General features: G+C 35.2%; 1 protein-coding gene and 1 pseudogene across 6 annotated transcripts in view; both read left to right on the forward strand.

Moving 5' to 3' along the window:
- LOC106870396 (carnitine O-palmitoyltransferase 1, liver isoform) overlaps nt 1–23319 on the forward strand; it is a 109550-nt gene that overhangs the window by 77228 nt on the left and 9003 nt on the right. For 5 of the 6 annotated variants that reach the window (XM_052977872.1, XM_052977849.1, XM_052977867.1 and 2 more), the window contains exons 9-16: nt 1202–1286; nt 3413–3527; nt 4534–4690; nt 7139–7186; nt 8259–8366; nt 9170–9195; nt 11067–11132; nt 20254–20338. In XM_052977872.1, coding sequence (XP_052833832.1) covers nt 1202–1286; nt 3413–3527; nt 4534–4690; nt 7139–7186; nt 8259–8366; nt 9170–9195; nt 11067–11132; nt 20254–20338 — 690 coding nt within the window. Of the gene's footprint in view, nt 1–1201; nt 1287–3412; nt 3528–4533; nt 4691–7138; nt 7187–8258; nt 8367–9169; nt 9196–11066; nt 11133–12295; nt 12359–20253; nt 20339–23319 lie in introns of all 6 variants that reach the window. The other variant, XM_052977874.1, reaches the window with a different exon arrangement.
- Nucleotides 12500–12593, forward strand: LOC128247183 (U6 spliceosomal RNA; annotated as a pseudogene).

Genomic DNA, 23319 nt, shown 5'->3' on the forward strand with positions numbered 1-23319 from the left:
TATATATATATATATATATATATATATATATATATTTATATTTTATGTAATAGTTTGATTCATAATGATATTATGTAACCCTTACCAAATGTGTTGAGTGCCACTTTCTTTCATTTGTCCATTCACTCATATTTATGAGTGTGTGTATGTACAATTCGATGTACAACTGCTACTGTTGAGTTTAGAGTTTCATGAAACTTATCATCATACAGTAGTGGTTTGGTTGCCCCTATACTTAATAGTAATTTTGGTTATGACTTAGAGAGTGAATGTGATCAAGCCTCCAATTGTTCTTGGAATGTTCCAATACAGAAGTTCCAAACAACAACAATGAATTGTCCATAGAGAACAAATGATATAAACTTGTGTTTTTCAAAATTTCTAGTGTGTGTGTGTGTGTGTGTGAGTGAAAGAGAAAGTGATAGGTAAGCTAAATTGAATAGTATTCCATATTTAGTTACTTGGAGGAAGAAAGGAGATAATGTGTGTTTCCTACGTAATACAACCCAACCTTAATATACCATTGCTGGTATGTTTTGGCCAGTGCTAATAATACCACTTCCATTATAAATGCTTCGCCTGTTTTGACTAACCACCATGTGTAAGAATTTCATACATGAGAAATTTTTATGTAAGACGTTTTGCGTTAATCTAAGCAGGTCATGTTTACTCTAAAAAAAAACTTCAAGTCAAATATGATTTCTTGATGATGACTCTAAAAAGTTCCAAGTTCAAAATCATTAGTTCTGTTGCAAGTCATTTATTTCACAAGTTTAACCCTTTAGCATTTAAATCAGCCATATCCGGCCCAAATATTCTTCTTGTTTTATGCTCAAGCCAGCTAGATCTGGCTTCTCACACTTACCTTGCTATGTCATTCTGAAAATAAACAATCACATCATCAACATCTCAAAGTTACAAGATAATGCATTGATTAATTTAAAACAATCTGAATGAATAAGTATTACATTTGACTGAAATATCTGAATGCTAAAGGGTTAAATTGGGAAATTTACTTACTTCATTAATATAGTTTCTAACAAAGCAATAAAATATGATGCACAGTAAAATTTGTCTAAAATGGAAGTTTAGTGTTATACACAAACAAAAGTTTGAATATTTCGTTTAAAGGATAATTGTTTTATGTGAATGTTGTCAAATATATGGACCTATGATCATACTATATATTTTCCTTTTGTAGATTTTTGTGAATAAAATCATCCCTCTTTGTTCATCTCAGTATGAAAGACAATTTAATACAACAAGAATTCCTGGCATTGAAACTGGTAAGAGCTAAGAAACATTTGTAATAATCTACATCTTACCTCAATGATTTTTTTGTGTACTCTTACTCTTTACTCTTCTACTTGTTTCAGTCATTTGACTGTGGCCATGCTGGAGCACCACCTTTAGTCGAGCAAATCGACCCCAGGACTTATTCTTTGTAAGCCTCGTACTTATTCTATTGGTCTCTTTTGCCGAACCGCTAAGTTACGGGTACATAAACACACTAGCATCGGTTGTCAAGTAATGTTGGGAGACAAACACACACACACACACACATATATTTCATCATCATCGTTTAACGTCTGCTTCCCATGCTAGCATGGGTTAGACGATTTGACTGAGGACTGGTGGACCAGATGGCTACACCAGGCTCCAATCTGATTTGGCAGAGTTTCTACAGCTGGATGCCCTTCCTAACGCCAACCACTCAGAGAGTGTAGTGGGTGCTTTTACATGCCACCGGCACGAAGGCCAGTCAGGAAGTACTGGCAACGGCCACGCTCGAAATGGTGTATTTTACGTGCCACCTGCACAGGAGCCAGTCCAGCAGTGTGTACAAATAAGTTACAGTACACTCAAATGCATAACAACTTGAAATCTTTGGGATTTGGACTTACTATGGTGTTTTGTCTCAGGTTCATCTCTGTATAACATCCAACAGTAGCCAGCTAACATTCCTGCATTCCAAAATCCTTGATATCATTGTTCCATCGATGCAATATCTTGATGAAAGCGTTCCCTTGCTCATCAGACACTGCTCCAAGGTTCTCTGCAAAAAAAGTCCATACATATATACATACATATATACATACATATATACATACATACATATATACGATGGGCTTCTTCCAGTTTCCGTCTACCAAATCCACTCACAAGCCTTTGGTCAGCTTGAGGCTATAGTAGAAGACACTTGCCCAAGGTGCCACACAGTGGGTCTGAACCCGGAACCATGTGGTTCATAAGCAAGCTACTTACCACGCAGCCACTCCTACGCCATTATTGACATTGTCTTCAATATTTTACATTTAATGTTATTAGACAACAGCTCTGAGTTGACAGATATAGAGCTAATTATCAGCAGGTATTGAAATATATTTTGGTGCAGATGTGGCTGTGTGGAAGTGCAGGTATAGCTGTGTGGTAAGAAGTTTCCTTCCTAACCACATGGTTCTGGGTTCAGTCCCATTGTGTAGCACCTTGGGCAAATGTCTTCTACTGTATCCACTCACAATACCTTGTGAATGGAATTGATTGACAGAAACTGAAAGGAGCCAGTTGTATGTGTATGTATGTTTGTGTCTCTTTGCCATGACATCTTGCGATAGTTGTAAAATGATTGTTATCATCAGACAAGCAGTGTCATTCATTCCTATATTCTCTGAGAACATGTTTGGCCATGGGGAAATATTACCTTGCTTGGAAACAGGTGAGGGTTGGTGACATCTGGCTGCTAAAAATCTGCCTTATTAAACTTCATCTGATTCATGTAGGTATGGAAAAATGAACATTAAAATGATGATGATGATAATGAGTTAGCTAAGAACAAACCAATATACTTTATATTTGTTGATTTATAGAAAACCTCTGATAGAGTTTCATCTAACTAGTTAGAAACTGGTTGTAGGTGAATGGTTTATGAAAACTGAAAACTTTGTTTGAAGATTAAAGTTGTCATTGACTTTGATGGGAAATCGGATGTACAGGAAGGTACCATCCCTTCTGTTCATTGTATTCCTTGTGTCAGAAACTAGTTCAGGACTAGTTGACTTTAAGAACCTTTGTGACTTGGTTCTCATAGCAGAAATTCAAAACTGGGAAGAATGGCCTAGAATCTAGTGTCCTGATGGTCAACATAGTAAAGATCAAATAACACCCTACCATTTGAAAAAAAGAAGTATGCATTAAACTATGTAGTCCAAGATATACAAAAAGACTAGCTTATCACATATGGAATCCCTTTGATCATAAGTATGCTCTGACATATCTGAACTTGAACTAAACAAAGCAACCATCACTACTAGATTGGTATTCCCATCAGTCAACCAGCTGCATCTTTCCTATAATTATGAAACTTTTAAGTTACAATTATTAATGCACTCATTATACTATTTTCCTCTTTCAGATACCCTTGTTCATTACAAAGACAGCAATCACATTGCTGTCTATCACAAAGGTAGATTCTATAAAGTGTATATTCGTCATGGAGGAAGACTACTAACACCCAAAGAGATAGAAGTGTGAGTGGTTCTTTTTAGCTTCTTTCTGACATTTCCTTGTCTGTACACTTATACTGAAAATTTTCTTCAAACGAGGTGCATTCAAAAAATATCTGACCTTTGGATATAAAAAAAAAACAATTTTGTACGTTTCACAAATATTTAATCACCTTTAAAGTACTCCCCTTGAGAGTTCATACATTTCTCCCAGTGGTTCTACCACTGCCGGTAACACCTTTGGAACACCTTCTCTGGAATGCTATGGAGTTCTGCCATTGCTTTTCTCATAATTTCCTCTCATGACTCAAATCGATTACCTTTCAGCATGGTTTTCAATTTGAGGAAAAGCCTACGGTATGCAGGGAAAAATAGTCAGATACTTTTTGAGAAGCATCTCATATAGTTGAGAGATGTACTTACCTGGCAAATGATTTGATCTAGGACTGTATGTTGAAACTAAAATAGTTACAACATGGAAGACTCATATTAACCATTCAAAAACACAAAAACTGTAACCTCACTGAATTCAGTGGAACTGTGTCAGTGATCCAGTCACAGTTGGTGTGACAAAAACTTCAACAACAAATAATAAATGTTTAAGTAAAGTGAACAGCCTTTGTGTGTTTTTAAATGGCTATGTGTTTTCCATGCTGTAATTGTCTCATCCTATATGCACATCTCCAATGGCACTCTCTATCATAACATTTTTTAAATGCTACATGGAAAAAATGGAAAAGTTCAAAATATTGAATTCTCAAAAAGCCATAAAACACATCATGTTCTGAATTGTTCATATATGTATATATGTGTGTGTTTGTGTGTATATATATATATATATATATATATATATATATATATATATATATATATATATATATATATTATATACACACACACATATATGTAAATGTTTCAGTGTTTGTAAAAAAAATAACCATTTGTCATTATTTATATTTTTATTTTTAATAAACTTTGACATATAATGTGACAGAATCTGAGTATTTAGAAGGTAATGTTTTTATTCTAGATCGCTACAGAAAATAGTTTCTGACAGAACTGATCCATGTCCTGGTGAGATGCATTTAGCAGCACTCACAGCTAGTGATAGAGTCAGTTGGGCAAAGGCTCGTCAAACTTTTTTCAACAAAGGCAAAAACAAAACTTCATTAGATGCTATTGAAAAGGTCAGTTATAAGAAATAATTTAATTACTTTTCAGATTTTTGTGTTGTTTGTCTCTGTCTTTTCCCTCTTATACATTAACACGTGCATATATTTATGTTACTAGTTTATAACTAATATCATAGAATATTTTGAGTTTCTTCTAGGACAGTATGTGCAAGAAATTGTTGTTTTAACATGCATTTTACTTTGCTAGTATGGGTTAGATGGGTCTGTTGTGGAACATATCACCACTCATTTTCTTGTCTAAGAAGTCTGTTATTTTTCTTTATGACCGCCACACCAGTTTTTTGGGGGTGGGGTTTCCTCTCCCTCAGGTGCCTTCTACACAACTAGATCAGGTGAGGTTATGTGATTAAGAATTTTGCTTCCCAACCACATGATTTTGGATTCATTTCCACTGCATACCATCTTGGGCAAGTGTCTTATACTATAACCCCAGGCCAACCAAAGCATTGTGAGAAAATTTGATAGACAAAAACTGAGAGAAGCCTGTCATGTATTTATGTATGCATATGTCCAAGTGTGTGCATGGAGGTGTGTGTTTATGTCTCTTTGCCTTGGCATCAAGTGTTAAGTATAAATGAGTATCACTCCTCACTGTCATACATGCAGTGGTCTTCATTTCCAATCTTCCATGAAAACATATTCAGCCATGTGGAAATATTACCTTGCTTGGAAACAGGAAGAGAATCCTGCTGTAGAAAATTTACCCCAACAAATTCCATCTGCTCCATGCAAGCATGAAAAAGTAGACTTTAAAACATTGATGTTGGTGATGGTGGTAGGTTAATTTTTGGTAATTTAACATTTGAGAATTATGTAAATATTGTATAAGAATAGTCTGAAATAATGTAACGTTATAAGTACTTCTTGGACAAATATTGAGAACTAGTTTAACCATATACACCCCTACAGCAAGACACCTTTTTCTGTCTCTCTATCTCACTGTAACCTTTCATCATTTGACACAAGATCCCTTCCTCCAATGCCCCTTCCCCTCTCAAAGGACCCTTGTCTTGCAAGTTACTTGGTGACCCTACCAGTACTGGTGTCACTTAAAAAGCATCCAGTTCACACTGAAGTGGTTGGTGTTTGGAAGGGCATCCAGCTGTAAATACCATGCCAAATTGACCTCACCTGTGCTTGTCCCATGTAAAAAGCACTTGGTCCACTCTGCAGAGTGGTTGGTGTTACGGGGAGCCATAAAAACCCTGCCAAAACAGGCACACAAGTCTGGTGCAGGCTCCTGCCAGGCCAGCTCCTGTCAAACCATCCATCCCATGCCAGCAAGGAAGGAGGATGTTAAATGATGATGATAATGATGAGTTGTGTAAGGTACCAAAGCAAAGAATGCACACTGTTAATATTCAAAACTAGGCTAAGAAAAACTTTGAGTGGTTAAAAACCTGTGGAAAGAAACCAGCCTTTCTTATTCCTACCAGAATAAAAAATATATGTTGTTTACGCTGTAAGAAACTCTTAAAATGCATAAAATATGTTGTTTTTAATGGTCAACCTCAAAATAGATAAAACTTTTCCATCCAAGGGGTTTTTTAACCTCATATTAACATGCTATTATTTATAGCTTTATATGCTTCAAGTTCCACCATTAAAAATGCTAGTTTTAAAGAATATATGTGTGTGTGTGATTGATAGGGTGTGTGTGTGTGATTGATAGGGTGTGTGTGTGTGATTGATAGGGTGTGCGTATGTGATTGATAGGATGTGTGTGTGTGTGTGTGTGTGTGTGTAATTGATAGGATGTGTGTGTGTGTGTGTAATTGATAGGATGTGTGTGTGATGATTGTGCTACAGATAGATATGATGTAAGGTGGTGAGCTAGCAGAAACGTTAGCGTGCCAGGCAAAATGCTTAGTGGTATTTCGTCTGCCTCTACATTCTGAGATCAAATTCTGCCGAGGTTGACTTTGCCTTTCATCCTTTCAGGGTCGATTAAATAAGTACCAGCTATGCACTGGGGTCGATATAATCGACTTAATCCATTTGTTTGTCCTTGTTTGTCCCCTCTGTGTGTAGTCCCTTGTGGGCAGTAAAGAAATAAGATAGATATGATGTAAGAGCAGTTTATATTAACCAGTGTGTCACTTCACCTTTGTCAGAACTCCACAGTTTGGCAGAGATTTAAGCTCTACTGTGCCATGCCAGTCCTTGACATGTTAGCACAGATCAGCAGTTGATTAAATTGACCCCCTTTATTCAACAAGTACTTTATTTTGTCAACCCCAGAAAGGTAACAAGCAAATTTGACCTCTGTGGGATTTGAACTCAGAATGTTTAAAGCCAAAACAAATATCACCAATGTTTTATCTAACACTCTAATGATTCTGCCAATATACTACCCTCACTTTATCCATCACATACATTTGAATATTGTTTGGTTTGTATTTTACTCATCATTTTTCATTGTGTTTTGTCTTTATATAACAGGCTGCCTTTTTTGTCACACTGGACGATGAACCTCAGAGCTATAGTGATGTAAGTTGCAGTCATTTTTTTGTATCTTTACTAAACAATATTCGTAACATTTACACAGTTTATAAGTAGCATTGGATATCTTCATAGCTGTGGTTAAGAAGCTTGCTTCTTAATCATGTGATCTCAGGTTCAATCCGACTGTGACACCTTGGGCAAGTGTCTTTTACTATAGCCCTGGGTTGACCAAAATCTTGTGGGTAGATTTGGTTGATGGAAATCCACTTCGGTCATGAATGACCATGGGATTGCACCTAGAAAGTTACCCTCTGAGGCACAAGTCCAGGCAAGGTTGTTTGTGGAAGGCCAGCAGTTGCCCATGCATACCAGCCTCCCCACTCCACACCACTGATGTTATCCAAGGGAAAGGCATAGGCCGATACAGCTTGGCACCAGTGATATTGCAACTCATTTTTACAGCTGAGTTAACTGGAACAACATGAAATAAGGTGTCTCGCTCAAGAGCACAACATGCAGCCTGGTCCAGGAATCGAACTCACAACCTCACGATCATAAGCTCGACACTCTAACCATTGAGCCATGCACCTTCACTATATCTATACATATAAATTTCTTGTCTTGGGATTCATGGTCAAATGGCTGGGTGGAATTGCGCGAAAAATTACACAGATGTGTAGAATGATCCGGTGGTGATGCTGGGCTTTGTATTTTTTTTATAGCTCCCATGGTTACTGAGATATAATCTACTATAATATATATATCATTATCTTCATCATTTAATATCTTTTTCCATTTGTTCTTTGGCACTGGAAAAACTCTAGTACCCACTTCCTCTGGTGTGGCTGTTTAGTTCAATTGGTAATCTGGGCATGGTGCCATCCAGTAGCAAAATATAAATTCATCACTGTCTGATTGAGAGACCGATTCTTTATACACAATCTACTGTTTTGATTCATTATCTTATTAATGAATTCTAGGCAATTAATCAATATGAAGCTGTGCCAAATGAGAATGAGCAAATAGATAGATATGTTTAATGTTTCTTTCTCTGTGACCTAATTGCACACAGAAATTTACTCTACATTTGTATATTGCATTTTTTTTTTTTTTTCAGCTTGATCCAACGAAATTAAACAAATTTAGTCGCTCCATGCTCCATGGTAAAGGTTATGATCGTTGGTTTGACAAATCATTCACACTTGTAGTTTGTTCAAATGGCACGGTAAATAAGGCACAATTTCTCTTTATTCCCAAATCTTTTCGTAAACTATAGCATTTTATAAATTGATTGCTAATATTTTAAAAGTAAATGACATTGGACATCATAAGCAGCAATTGAAGAACAAGGGATGCATTAATGGAACTCAGGTAGCTTTGTATAGTCTAAGTCAGGGGTTTTCAAACTTTTTGACTTGCGGACCCCTTTATATTTCAGGCTTTACCTTAGGGACCCCCTTATAAACGCTTATGAAATTTATACATAAATATTTGCTTAAAATAACATATATTTTTACATTTATTTATTTAACAGTATTTAACAAATAGGTTTATTGTCAATTAAAAGATTTCGATTAAAAAACATATATAAAATCAAATTGCCCATAAAAAGTATTTGCTGTCTACGGACCCCCTATCTTGTCCTTGCGGACCACAGTTTGAAAGCCCCTGGTCTAAGTGATAGATACGTCATCACCTGGCAAGTGGATACCCAGTTCAAGTTCCATAAGTAAATGTGTTCCTTTTTGTCCCAAATTGTTATACACATTTACTTATGGAACTTAAACTAGGTATCCACTTACCAGGTGATGACATATCTATCACTTGGACTATACAAAATCACCCGAGTTCCATTAATGCATCCCTTGTTCTTAGATCAGTAAAATATCCTTAAATATCATAAATCTATTGTATCTACCTAACAAAATGTATCATAAATATTTTATAATTTACAAATAATCAAATTACTCATTTCTAAGTCAAGTGAGAAATTTGAAGTTCTTTAAAATCTTTTATTTTGTGTTTTAGGTTGGTTTTAATGCTGAACATTCATGGTAAGTTGTTCCACATTGATAGAAAGTTTGCTGTGTATTATTATTATTAGTTCATGATTAAAGATGATACAGTAGTAGGAATCTATAGTGTGCTAGAGGACTATATGTATTTCAGTATTTAGTTGCAACTCTCAACCTGATGTCAAATTCTACCAATATATACTTTATTTTCCATCTTTCCAAGAGTGATGAAATAGGTAATAGTTATGTTCCAGTGGAATTTTAATGACTACTATCCATTCAGGTAAAGAATTATGGCTTTATGTCAATAGAAGAAATCATATTCAGTACATTGGTATTTTACCAGGCATGTTTTGTATGTTATTGATTATGTTCCTGACAATAATTTTATGTGACCTCAAAATATTTTTTCTTATTTAGTAAATTGTTAATCTAATGTGACTGTTAATCTAAACATAGATTGTTTAAAACACTAGTGAACTACTCAATAAATATTGGGTTGTCAGATAAATTAGGATTTTAATTGGGTTTTTTTTTTCTTCTTGGCACTCCATCATTTGTTTGAAAAGAGGTAAAATTTATGACATCAAATTTTAAAAACTATGAAGAAAAATTATAGAGGAAGAATTGAGATATAAAAAATATTATGATAAAAATATTTTTCATGTTAATTCAAATTACACTAGAAAAGATTAAAATAAATGGAAAAGAAAATGAACAAATTAATCCAACAACCCAATAGTTAGTACACTGGTGAACAGCTCAGTGTTATGTCTGCCTACTCTACTTTACGACTTCAGTTTGTGGGTGCAGGCATAGCTGTGTGGTTATGCAATTCACTTCAGAAGCAAATGGTTTTGTGTTCAACCTCACCATGCAGCACCTTAGAAAAGTGACTTTTATCACAGCCTCAGGTTGACTAGAGCCTTATGTGGAAGCCTGTCTGAGGGACTATCAATCCCCTAGTTTAATAAAACCACCTGTTACAAACATCCAGCTGTAATCTCTGTTTTGAGAATAACTCCTGCTTTCTGTCAAATCACAAAGAAGTATTTAATTATAATCTAAAAATTTGGAAAAAAAAGAGAAAAATAAGTCGGTTTTATATAACTCTTATAACATTTAATACACCAATTTTTAATGAAATTGTTTAATTTTTTTTTTAAGCTTTACATATTTGTTTAAAAAGCAGTAAACTTACTTTTGCTCATGTCCTTTAAACTTTGAGTTCTTATATTTAACTGAGAGTGGCTATTAATGTTGTATAGGTAAAGTATTAATGTTGTATTGGTAAAGTAGTTTAATAAAAGTCTATAGTATATGAAAACTGAGCAGATGATGATAATGGCTTAAGGTAATTGTTATAATAGTTTTATTGTTATCTGTATATATAACCTTGAGTTAGGTTAACAAAATAGCCTGTATTAAATCAGCTACAAAAAAAAGACATCTCTGTATGTGTTGTCATTTGCCTGGGTATTCAGTCATAATTTGAATTTTTCTAATCATAAATCTCTATAAATTCTGTATATTTTAGAAAATATTTTTTGTTGTCATCATTGTTATTATTCAGCTCCAGGTCACTGGTCTCATTGTTATTATTCAGCTCCAGGTCACTCCTCTCACTAAATTAGCTAGAGAAAAGTTCAACCTAATTTCTCACACAGTCTAACACCAGTACTTGATCATTGAGTGTCTTTAGCAGAGTCTACTCTGTTACACTGCATTAAATCAATGTAATCCTATATACAAACTGGGAACACTTTTATAAATGTTGTTTGAACTAGAAATTAACCATGGATTGGACACATCAAATGTTATGTTTCTTTCTAGTCAACATCTATATTTTCTCCAAATTACAAAAAAAAAAAAAAAAAATAGTGTTAATAATACTCTCTGTGTTGTTTCAGGGCAGATGCTCCAGTAACTGGGCATCTCTGGGAGTTTACTCTCAGTGAAGATATCCTAAACTTGCGGTATGCAGAATTTCTAGTTGTCTGTTGTTTACTTTATTTGCACATTTTAAAATATAATCTGTGGGATTTGCATGAGGTTACTCATTCTGCATGCTTGTGGAATACTGTTGCACACTATCACTAATTATTACTTGCATATTTGTTATTATTTTTCATAACAGCAAACAGAACTCCTCTTTAATCAGTGCTAATTTTTTTACTTTAATCAGTGCTATTTTTTTACTTTTCTACTTTTATAATTCTTTAGTTTCGTCTTCATCAGCTTATTTTCTACACTAAACAACATTTTAGAGGAATGCTTTTTAAAAGAACTATTCTACATTATTTCCTCCTCTTGAAGGTGGATGAGAAAAATGATATGGAAACATTTAGAAGATAAATGTTAGATAAGCAGAGTTTAATCGGGTGACAGATGGAATAGATTTCTGAGGAAATGACACTAGTTATATTAAAAGAGGCAAGGAAAAAGATAAATAATAATAATAATGGTTGACCTTTAATGTGACAAAAGAATATTGGTAACCACTATAAGTGTTACCTTTCCATTTGTGAGAACAACGAATTGAACTTGGGGCTTGGAATAAGTCTTAGAAGCTGTTAAACTACTATTTAGTTTTGTTTTTTTTTGTTTTTTTTTTGTAAATTCCAGACAGTTTGGGCATTATTAAATCTATAGAATTTCCAAAAGAAAGTTATTAGCCTTCTATCTCCATAACTGCCATTAACAGAAGATATTGCTTAAGTATAACATTAGCTTCATAGTTATAGTTGGTGTCTGTTCAAATAATTCTTAAGCACTTTAAAAAAGAAAATCTTTTATTTTGTCTCTCTTTCTCTTTCTTACTCACTGAACATTTTATTATTTTCATGTCTTTCTCTATTTATTTCAACTGTTTACCAATCTACTAACACATTTACTCACTAACCTACCTGCCCAATATCTTTCTTATCTGTTAACCAACATACTTATCTAATTGATGTTTTGGGTTATCCCTACTCTTATAAATCATCGATACCTCCATCTGCCTACATTATCCACCTTCCTCAAATCTAATCTTTTGAAAATATTGTATGCTTTATCTCTGGTTTGTGTATCACATTTTGGCTCCACTGCACATCACTTCAGCACTTTGCACCCTATTGTGTGGATTTTTTCTAAATAGGTCTGATGCACCAATTACAAGTCATCTGTGGGAATACTCCATGCAACTATCCAATGAAGAAGGGTAATACGTCTTGTTCACCTTTTAATACTTGGTTTACTTTGAATAAAAACTACTACCTATAGCTTTTATAAATTCTATTGGAAAAGAAATGTGAAAATTAAATGAAGGAGGTTAATGTGTTTATGATGTTTAAAAAGTGTCATTAGCTTTGGCTGTACATATTCTGAAATTGGAATGATACAGAGATGGCCCCTGCACAAGTATGACATGCAAATTTATAGTGTTCCATATTTTTCTCTTGCCAGGCAAAATGTTTCGCAACATTTCAGCCATCTTTATGTTCTGTGTTTGAATTCTACTGCAGTCAACTTAGCCTTTCATCTTTCAGGGTCTATTAAATAAGTACCAGTTGAGCACTAGGGTCAATATAATTGACTTACCCCCATCCTTGAAATTGCTGGCCTTGTGCCAAAATTTCAAACTATTATTTAGTCAGGGGTTACATGTAGGAGAGAATATTAACTGGGAGATTACATTTGAGGATGGAAAAGGATTCAGTTTGTACATTAGCATTGTTGGTGCTGGAGGAGTTCATGAGTCAAAAGGAGTTGCATGCTTGAAGTCATTGACAATGGCAACTTGTGTGAGAGAAAGGTGAGTTATAACAAGTGTACTTGATGCAAGTTAAGGAGTTGTGAAACTGCTAGGGACTGGAGAAGTTTGGAGTGTGAAAGAGCTAGCAGTTGTTTCAGAGCAATATAGTTCTGAGGAATAAAGCTTATGTTTATTTATTTTTTGGTGTGTGTGTGTATGTGGAAGGATCATTAGTTGGCAGTGCCTCAGCATGGCCACAGCCCTCAAGCTGAAACTAGTAAAAGAATAGGGAGAGAGAGAGAATTCAGTAGGCTGTGTAAATATATTTGATAGGTGTTAACCCATTTAGAAGAACAATATAAATAAAAGGTTAATGTACAATATAGGACTTAAGAGTGTGGGAACTTAATCCTGTGAAATAGAAACTGATGATCAGACTTTTACTTTTCTGAAAGTTATCCCATGCTAAGCATTAAATAGAATCCAACCCTCTATGTTTTGAGTTCAAATCCCACTGAGGTCAGCTTTGCATTTCATCCCTTTGAGGTTGGTAAAGTAAAACATCAGTTATGTACTGGGATTGATTAATCAACTAACCCTCTCTCCCTTCTCCTATCTCAGACCTTGCACCTGTAGTAGAAATAATTATATATTTAAGGGTGGTGGATTGGCAGAATGATTACTGGGGTTTTCCGAAAATCTGCCCATCCATTAGATCGCCCATGAGCGTTTATTAGGATGGGCAGTTATTTGTGGTTAAAAATTGAATCAGAGTTAGTGTTCTTGTTTGCATTCTGTTTAGATGTTCATTTGCTCTACGTCTGCAGATAAATTTGAAGGATTTTTATTCCCAATAATGGAGTCGAAAGAAAATATATCAAAACATATTCAACAATCATATATCATTGGTGAAAAATTGAGTGCTATTAAACGAGTGAAAGAACATTCTGGCAATTTATCTGCTGCCTCCAGAGACTTAGATATTGATAGAAAACGATTGAGAGAATGGTGCACAAAAGAAACTGAGTTAATATGTCAGACTAGAGAAAGCACAGATCGATTGGTAGAGGACCAGCACATAGTGATCTAGAGACTGAACTCTTACAGTGGATTGTTGTTCAGCGTGCAAACAATATAATTGTAAATTATCGCCATTTATGGGAATATACTTTTGAATTGGTAAAAAGGTTTGGAATTGAAATGAACAGCTTTAGATGTTCTGATAAATGGATTTTCAATTTCATGAAATGGAATAAACTGACTGTGAGAAAGATTACACATGTTGGCCAAGCAGACAATAAAACACTTGGAGAAAAGGCACAAATCACCAGTGACTCTCTAGATAGCATTCCAGTATTAACAGCAGATAAGGATGCTGACTAGATTTATAATATGGATGAAACACCTGTATACGTTGACATGTTGAGTTCAACAACTATAGACTTTGTTGGCAATAAAAATGTAGATGCTAGCCATTGTTGTGCTACCAAAGTGTGTTTTAATGCTGCAGGAAAGGTGTTGAAGACAATGATCATTCTTAAAGGATTGAAAAACGTATCTAAAATCAAGGTCCCAAAGAATATTTACTTAAGTCTCCAACAGGGGATCAATCACATATGAACTCATGCAGCTGTGGGCTGACAAAGTGTTTGGGCAGAGATCAGCACAACTATTCCATGCTCAAAATTCAGTGCTATTCATGGATGAATGCTCAGTGCACAAGAAAACAGAGCTTCTAGAAATGTTCAAACATAGGAATACAATTCTTAAACTCCTAAAACAACATAATTGATGAGTAGCATTCAGAATTGTAAGTTTGCTTAAGTGTTTACCCATGATATTACAAACACTTTCAGGACCTGTGCAGATTGGAACAGGATATAGCTATGATGTACTTTTGTGTGTGTATGTGTGTTGTATCTTATTGTTACATGGTGATTGTGTTTTAAGTAGTTTAAGAAAGATGTATGCTGATCCTAAGGCTGGGCATGGCAAGGCCAATTGTGAAAGGCTGTACATAAGGTCAAATTTCAAATGACTGAAAAATCAGAATATATAAACATGCCAAATGAATAAAAGGTGGAAGTTTGATAAGTCGCTAGTATGATTGTGCACTTACTTATCTCACTTTGCTTTCACTCTTTCACTGTATAATCATAATATAGAAACTTCAGTCTTTTAATCATTCAGTATGTTTGTTTTTATTTTGAAAAAAGAACAAAGAAGGAAAATATTCAATAGTGACAATTTAATTAACAGAAATAATTTATCTCTGTAATAATGCACCTTTAATTTTATTTTATTTTTAAAAATTAGAAAAATTTTTTTGCATTATCTTGCTTGCCGTTGTTGTTCTGACAGCTTAATTAAAAAAGGTAAATAATGTTCCTCAAATAAACTCCCTTTTAAAACTGTAAATGATGCCATTTAAGGCAATTTTTCCTTAAAATAGTGAGTTGAGGTGGGCTTTAACCATTACAGTATTCAGTAGTTTGATTTTTCAGTGTGTAAATCATTCAGAATTTTTTTTTCTTAATTCACCCTTCTCATTTTCCACTTTTTTACATTTGGCCTTATGACCCAAACCAACCAAGAAAGCTTGCTTCCCTAATGGTTACTAGCAAATTCTAAATACAAGCAGTTGGTTGATATCAGTGGGAGTGTGAAGGGAAGTGATAATAGCCAGTGTTGAATATCTTGACCTTAGTCTAGTTCTCAATGTCTTTGCACTGGAGGTCGAATTAAAGAAAAAAAAATCATTGTCACACTTTGTTTGAAAAGTTATTAAAAAACTTTTAAAGACAGAAATTTAGAAAAAATATTGTAAACTATTATTTTGTTTTATTCTTGTTTATAACAAAATTATGAATAACACATTTTTCAACATTGTCAAACATTGGTATGGATTTTCTAAAGCCTTAAATAATGGCCGCCCTTTTGAACTCATTATCTCTACTATCCATGGATGCATCATTTAACATTTGTTTTCCATGGGTTGACGGATTTAACAGGAGACAATGAGCCAGCGGGTTTTGCCAAGTTCCATTGTCTGCTTTGGCATGATGCCTTTCCTAATGCCAACCACTTTACAGAGTGTACTAGATACTTTTTATGTGGTTATGGCACCAGTAAGGTTACCAAATAACTCACAAAATAAGACCCGTCAACTGAGGGTTTGTAGGATTGAGGGAGGTAGGTTTGTGCCAGATGGCGAGAGATTAAAAGTATTATGAAGGTACATGAGCAGACGTCTTGCTTTAGAAGAGACATGTAGTTATCCCAGTTGGGAAAGAGAGAAGATGGTGGTGATGTATTGGGCATACTCTGAAGTACAGGAAGGTGAATATAAGAGGTACAGAGGATTGGACAGGATGAGAAGGTTGATAAGTAAGTTTGTGAGAGTGTGTAAAGAGAGTGATAGATAGAGAAGGGAACAGAGGAGAATTCAATGAGTGGTTAACATGGGTGGAGGTATGGTCAACCATGAATATCAGTTGGATAGGAAGCTGGAGGAAGTATGAGTAGGTTAGGGTACACTTATAAAATTAAAATGCAGCATAGCACCAATGTCTTTCAGAAACATGTTTTCTTGTTCAGAACTGTCAAAGCATGAAATAAACTACCTACATCAGTTGTTACTTATCAGGACACTATATCCTTCAAACATTTTCCATATTTTCCAATGTTTGCTACACCTGATGAGCCTATGCACACTTTCCTCTTCATGGTTATTTTACTGTTCATTTTACTGTCTTGTGTTTTATCCTGTGTACTATGCTTGCATTTTAGTTACCATTGCTGTCTTTCTTTACTTGACTTTTTGCTGCTTTCTGTCCCCACTTTTAGCATTTCTGACAAGTTGTAGTGCATATAAGCACTGTATACAATAAATTCATTTTATTATCTTGTTAAAAAAAAAATTTCAGCACACCATGTGAGTACTACTGGGATCAGAGGTTGTCTGTATTTGTTGGTAAACAGATTAGGAAAGAAAGATTTTTTAAAAATTAATGTAAAACAGTAAGAAAACAATTCTTAGTGTGAACTTGTGTGTTCAAACATTTTGCTGTATCTTGGTAGGGTCATTATGCCAATAATAAACACATGCACTGTTTCTATTTCACTTAACCATTTGACCAATTAGTTAATCAATTATTTAATTAATAATTTAGTTAATCTATTACTGAATCAGCTAGGTTTGACAAAGAAAGCAAAATAAAAGTTACCTGAGTGATTAGAATTAGCATAGATTCCTGTTTGTACTCTTCTCCAAGTGGAAGTTGTAGAAAGGGTAAAGACCCCTTCAATCATGAATGACCATGGGATTGTACCTAGAAAGTTACCCTCTAAAGTACAAGTCTGGGTGAGGTTGTTTATGGAAGACCAGCAGTTGCCCATGCATACCATCTACCCTCTCCATGCCACCGATGTTATCCAAGGAAAAGGCAAAGGCCGATACAGCTTGGCACCTGTGACATCGCAACTCATTTTTACAGCTGAGTGAACTGGAGCATGTGAAATAAAGTGTCTTGCTCAAGAACACAACACACAACCCGGTCCAGGAATTGAACTCACTACCTCTTAACTGTGAGCCCGATGCTCTAACCACTGAGCCATGGAAGTTGTACAAAGAAGCCCGTTTTGTATATATTTATCTATGTGTGTATATCTCTGTGTGTCTTTGTCCCCACCTACCACTGTTTGACAAATAGTGTTGGTTTGTTTACATCCCCATAACTTAGAGGTGCAGCAAAGAGAGACCAATAGAATAAGTACCAGGTTTAAAAAAAAAAGACTTGCTGGAGTCAATTTATTGACTTAAACTCTCCAAAGCAGTGCCCCAGCATGACTGCAGTGCAATGACTGAAACAAGTAAAAGATAAGATGTGTGTGTGTGTATATATATATGTATATATATATATATATATATATATGAGAGCACATGGCCTAGTGGTTAGGTTGTTGCACCCACAATCACGAGATTGTGGTTTCAATTCCCAGACTGAGTGGTGCGTTGTGTTCTGGAGCAAAACACTTCATCTCATGTTGCTATGCAATCACTTCGACACCTGATGCATGGTCCGCAATGCACCTGTTCAGACAATGTTGATTTGAAGGAGACAGTGAGCTAATGCACAACCCAAACATTTGATCACTATAAACAAATCATTTATGCAGGTCGTTCAGCAATAGCTGAATGCTCAGACATTGACTTCGACGTTTAATAAATGGAGTAATATGCATATGTTAAATGAATTCTTTTATTTCCAACATATGTTTCGAAGATTACAAATGGTTCTTTCCAAAGGAATAGGTGATGTTGATAAAGATGTAATCTTCTCTTCAGGGAAATACATAGGAACCAGCTTAACCATAAGACATTTTAATTGAATATGATAACTGTAGGTAGAGAAGATTGCTACGTAACTTATTTGAAAAACCGTTGGAGGTTGCAACGCTATGAGACAGTACGTTAGACAAGGAGGGAGGAAAAAAAGAGATTTAGAATTGGGAGTTATATATATATATATGATGGGCTTCTTCAATTTCCATTAACCAGTTTCACTCATAAATATTGATTGTCCATTGGCTATAATACAGTATGCCAACCAACAGCATCCACGTGGTGGAACTGAACTCCTTGCTATGTTGTTCTGAAGTGAACTTCTACAACTGCACAGTCATATCTGTACCTCTTTTGTATATTTGTTTTACATAAACTCAGTGTTTCTATTCAGTAAGTTTGCAAATACTTGCTTCAATAGAGACACAAATAAAGCAGCTTAAGAATTCAATTACCTTTACACTAGCTGTTGTTGTTTAGCCCCAGGTCTGTCCTGGTTAAGCAGACATATAATCAAAAGCATTCTAACAATTTCAGACACATTGTATCTTGGAATGCAGTGCCAGTAGCATGTGAAAAGACATTCGAGCGAGTTTGTTGCCAGTACCGCTGGACTGGCTCCTGTGCAGGTGGCATGTAAAATACACCATTTCGAGTGTGGCCGTTGCCAGTACCTCCTGGCTGGCCTTCGTGCCGGTAGCACGTAAAAGCACCCACTACACACTCAGAGTGGTTGGCGTTAGGAAGGGCATCCAGCTGTAGAAACTCTGCCAGATCAGATTGGAGCCTGGTGTAGCCATCTGGTTCACCAGTCCTCAGTCAAATTGTTCAACCCATGCTAGCATGGAAAGCGGACGTTAAACGATGATGATGTGTCATGATGTTACAGTGTGGTTTGTGAGCATTTGGATGTTTTTTCTAGCAGGTCAATTGAACATGTAGCAACTCCTTCATTGACTTTTTACATTCACATTTAATTCGTTTTTATATAAAGGGAAATATGTTTTTCAAAAGTCAATGATGGGTGAATCCTTTGAGCCTGTCTTTCATCTTTTACTAGTTTTTAGACATTGGACTGTAGTCATGCTGGGGCACCACCTTCAAGGGTTTACAAATTGACCCCAGTATTTTTTATTTAAGTCTATTACTTATTCCGTCAGTCTCTTTTTTGCCAAACTAAGTTATGGAGATGTAAACAAACCAACACCAGTTATCAAGCAATAGTGAAGGGCAAACACACACACCTCATATTTTATGTGACAGTCTCTATCTACCAAATTCACTCACAATGTATTGGTCAGAATGGAGCTATAGTAGAAGACATTTGCCCAAAGTGCTGCACAGTGGGACTGAATCCAAAACTATACAGCCATGTCTAAATGTTTTGATAGTTCAAGCATCACTATTTTAACTTGTAACTTCATCACATTAGCTCTGACATTCTGAAATACATGTTCCAAAAATCCATGCTGATGCCCATATTTTAAAACTGTATAACTTGTCTGGTAAAACACATTGACAAATTTTTGCATTTGCTGTGATTAAAAGATTCTTTGAAAATTAAGTATTTTGTGCTTTTATTTATTTTTTAAAAAATGAAACACACCAGCAAAAGAATAACTGGATCGTGCTTATGTAAAATCTTGGTTAACTTCTATTATGCTAAAGAAATGTTAAAATTGTCCATGAAAATAATGTAAAAACAAAATACATTTATGTAAAATAATTTATAACATGTAATAATTAAATAATATTTTATTATGTTTTAATCTTCTTGATAAAAGTAAATAATTAAATAAAAAGAGTTAATGCATTTTTAAATAAATTTTGAAATATTTTGTTTCTTACAAGATGGATTTTCTAAATATTTAAGCTATTTGTGAAATAAATATCTAAAATTGTTTTCCATAAAAAAAAGTAATTGTGATCATAACAAGTGTTACTTTTGCACATATATTTGCTCATTTATTATTTTTATTTTCACCTGATTAATACTAATTAAATGTTTGTAATTCAGATATACTGATGATGGCCACACTAAAGGAACAATTATTGAACCATTGCCTAACCCCATTAAACTTGAATGGGATATCTCAGCTGAAGTAATTATTTGTTTTTTAACCTTTTATACACAATAATTAATTATTCAAAAAAATTTTTGTACTGATCCATCTTTTACACTTCTTTTTGTAAGTCTTTTGTTTCACTTACTCTTTTACTTGTTTCAGTCACTGGACTGTGACCATGCTAGAGCATTTCCTTGTAGGGTTAGTGAAACAAATCAACCTCAGCACTTATTTTTAATCTGGTAATTAGTCTATCAGTTCCTTCTGCTGAACTGCTAGGTTATAGGGACATAAATGAACGTTTGTTAAGCGATTAGGGTGGGTAAAGGGCAGGTGGCAAACATAAATACATGCACACAAGATTACAGCTACCATATTCACTCATAAGACCTTAGCTGACACAATGCTATTGTAGAAGACACTTGCCCAAAGTGTTGTGCAATGGGACCTAGCCTGAAATAACATGGTCATGAAGCAAACTTAACCACGTAGACATGTTAGTTACGTTTTCATACATACTTTTTCATTTCGTATTTCTTCACACACCACTTTTTTTTCTTAGATCTAACTAGAATTCTAGGGATTATTATTTTTGTTTTAGTTTGAGTAACAGACTTACAAGTTGTTATAAATATTGATATTAATTGCATGTTACAGTAGAACCTCACAGTATGAGTGCATTCCTGTATGAACTGAGACTTGTGCGAATTTTTGTCTTGAAGTATGAGTGGAAATCCGCAGTACAAGCAAGTTTCATACAAGTGACCGCTAGTCGGCACTGAGCTCACACACCCTCTACCAACAAGTGCAGCCTCCAGTCACTCAGTTTGAGTGTTTATCTCGTGGCAGCATCCCTGTTGCACTTTTCCTCAGTGTTTTTTTTTTTTAGTTTTGTGTGCTTTTTGTTATCATTTTATAATAATTAGTTGTGTTAGCCATGGGTCCTAAGAAGGTCAGTGCAAAGGATAGTGCTTAGAAAAAGAAGAAGCTGATTATGATAGAATTGAAGAAGGAAATCATTGATAAACATGAGGTGTGTGTAGTGGATCAAAGCATACCAATGTTCTGCACTATCCTGAAGAAAAAGGATAAGATCAAGGCCATTACAACAGCAAAGGTGTCTCTAGACTCTCCAAGCAATGCACATCTGTCCAGGAAGAGATGGAAAAATTGCTTCTCCTATGGATCAATGAGAAGCAACTCACAGGAGATACGAAATACAGAGACCATCATCTGCAGGAAAGCACGAGCGCTGTATGGGAATCTCTTGAAGCAAAACCCTGGAATGTCAATGGAGGAGACATCAGCAGACGCATTTCAGACCAGTCATGGCTGGTTTGATAATTTCAAGAAGGGGACTGGTGTTCATAGCATCGTCAGATATGGAGAAACAGCGAGTTCCAACACGAAGGCAGCTGAAGATTTTGTGTGTGAATTCCATCAGCTCTTCACAGCCGAGGGGTACATCACACAACAGGTATTCAACTGTGATGAAACTGGCCTTTTTTTTTTAAAGAAAAATTTTCAAATGCCCAGAAGAACTGCAGAGGAGAAAAAATACCAGGCTATGTAAGATAGGCTAACTCCTGCCCTTTGCGCCAATGTAAGTGGAGACTTGAAGATTAAGCCACTCCTTGTCTACCATTCCAAAAATCCATGAGTGTTCAAGTCACACAAAATCTTGAAGGAGAAGCTGTAGGTCATGTGGAGGGCAAACATTAAAGTCTAGGTCACCAGGCAATTCTTCACTGAGTCAATCAACCTTATCTTCGGACCAGCAGTAAAAAAGTACCTTCTGGAGAACAATCTTCCTCTCAAGGCCTTCCTCATCCTTGACAATGCTCCTGCTCACCCTCCTAACTTTGAAGATTATATCCTGGATTAATTTAAATTCATAAAAGTTCTTTACTTTTCATGCAACACTAGCCCTATCTTGCAGACCATGGAACAACAGGTGATTTCTAATTTTAAGAAATTGTACACCAAACACCTGTTTCGTCGGTGCTTTGAAGTCACTGAAAATACAAATCTAACCCTTCATGAGTTTTGGAATGTGCACTAAACAGTGTTAACTATCTGAAAATTATCAATATGGCCTTGCAGCTTCAGGAACAGCAGCATTCAGATGTAGTGGAAGAGATTGGTTCCCTAGAGAAGGTTATCTCTACGAGTGACATAAATCAGTGTTGGCAAAGTAGCAGTATGTTTCTGAATTTGTAGAAAAATATCATCCTAAAAAAGTAGCTTCAGGTCGTGCAGCTGCTTTATTTAATGATACTGCTCTGGCACATTTTTGCAACATTTTGAAAGGCAGGAAAAAGCAGACGTGTATGTGTGCCTATGAGTTCATGTGTTTGAAAATATGTCTGTATTCTCAATGTTTTGCATTTCAATGTTTTTCAATGCAAAACATCAAAATTACAGTGTAAACCTAGACATATTCCAAACACATGAACTCATATACACAAACACATACATATATATTTAAATTTTTCATAGAACCTTTTATTTTCCCTCTGGCACCTCTGAAGAAGAAAAAAGAGAAAAAAACAAAAACACAGTCAGTGATGACCACACCCCATCCTAGAACTGACTTCTTGGAGAGGTCCTTCTTCCCCTCTCTCTACCCATCTATCTGTCTATCTATCTACCTATCTATCTCTCTCCATTGTTCTGGAACCTCACCCAAAAAAACAAAAACAATGTTTTCCTTTTCTAAACAACCAAAAAACATCTGTTTAATATATAAATAAACAACCTGTTTGTATATTCACAAAAAAAATTTATTTGACAAGTTTGAAAAACGAACAAAAGCACTAATGATAATAACAATGATTAAATAAAATATTCTTTTTCTCAATATTCAATATCTGTACACCACTTCTAACACACACACGCACACGCACACACACACACACACACACACACACTCTCTCTCTCTCTCTCTCTATCTCTCTCTCTCTATCTCTCTCTCTATCTCTCTCTCTCTCTCTCTCTCTCTCACTATATATATATAT

Source organism: Octopus bimaculoides, chromosome 2 (genome assembly GCF_001194135.2).
Source record: "Octopus bimaculoides isolate UCB-OBI-ISO-001 chromosome 2, ASM119413v2, whole genome shotgun sequence".
NCBI classification, from domain to species: Eukaryota; Metazoa; Mollusca; class Cephalopoda; order Octopoda; family Octopodidae; genus Octopus; species Octopus bimaculoides.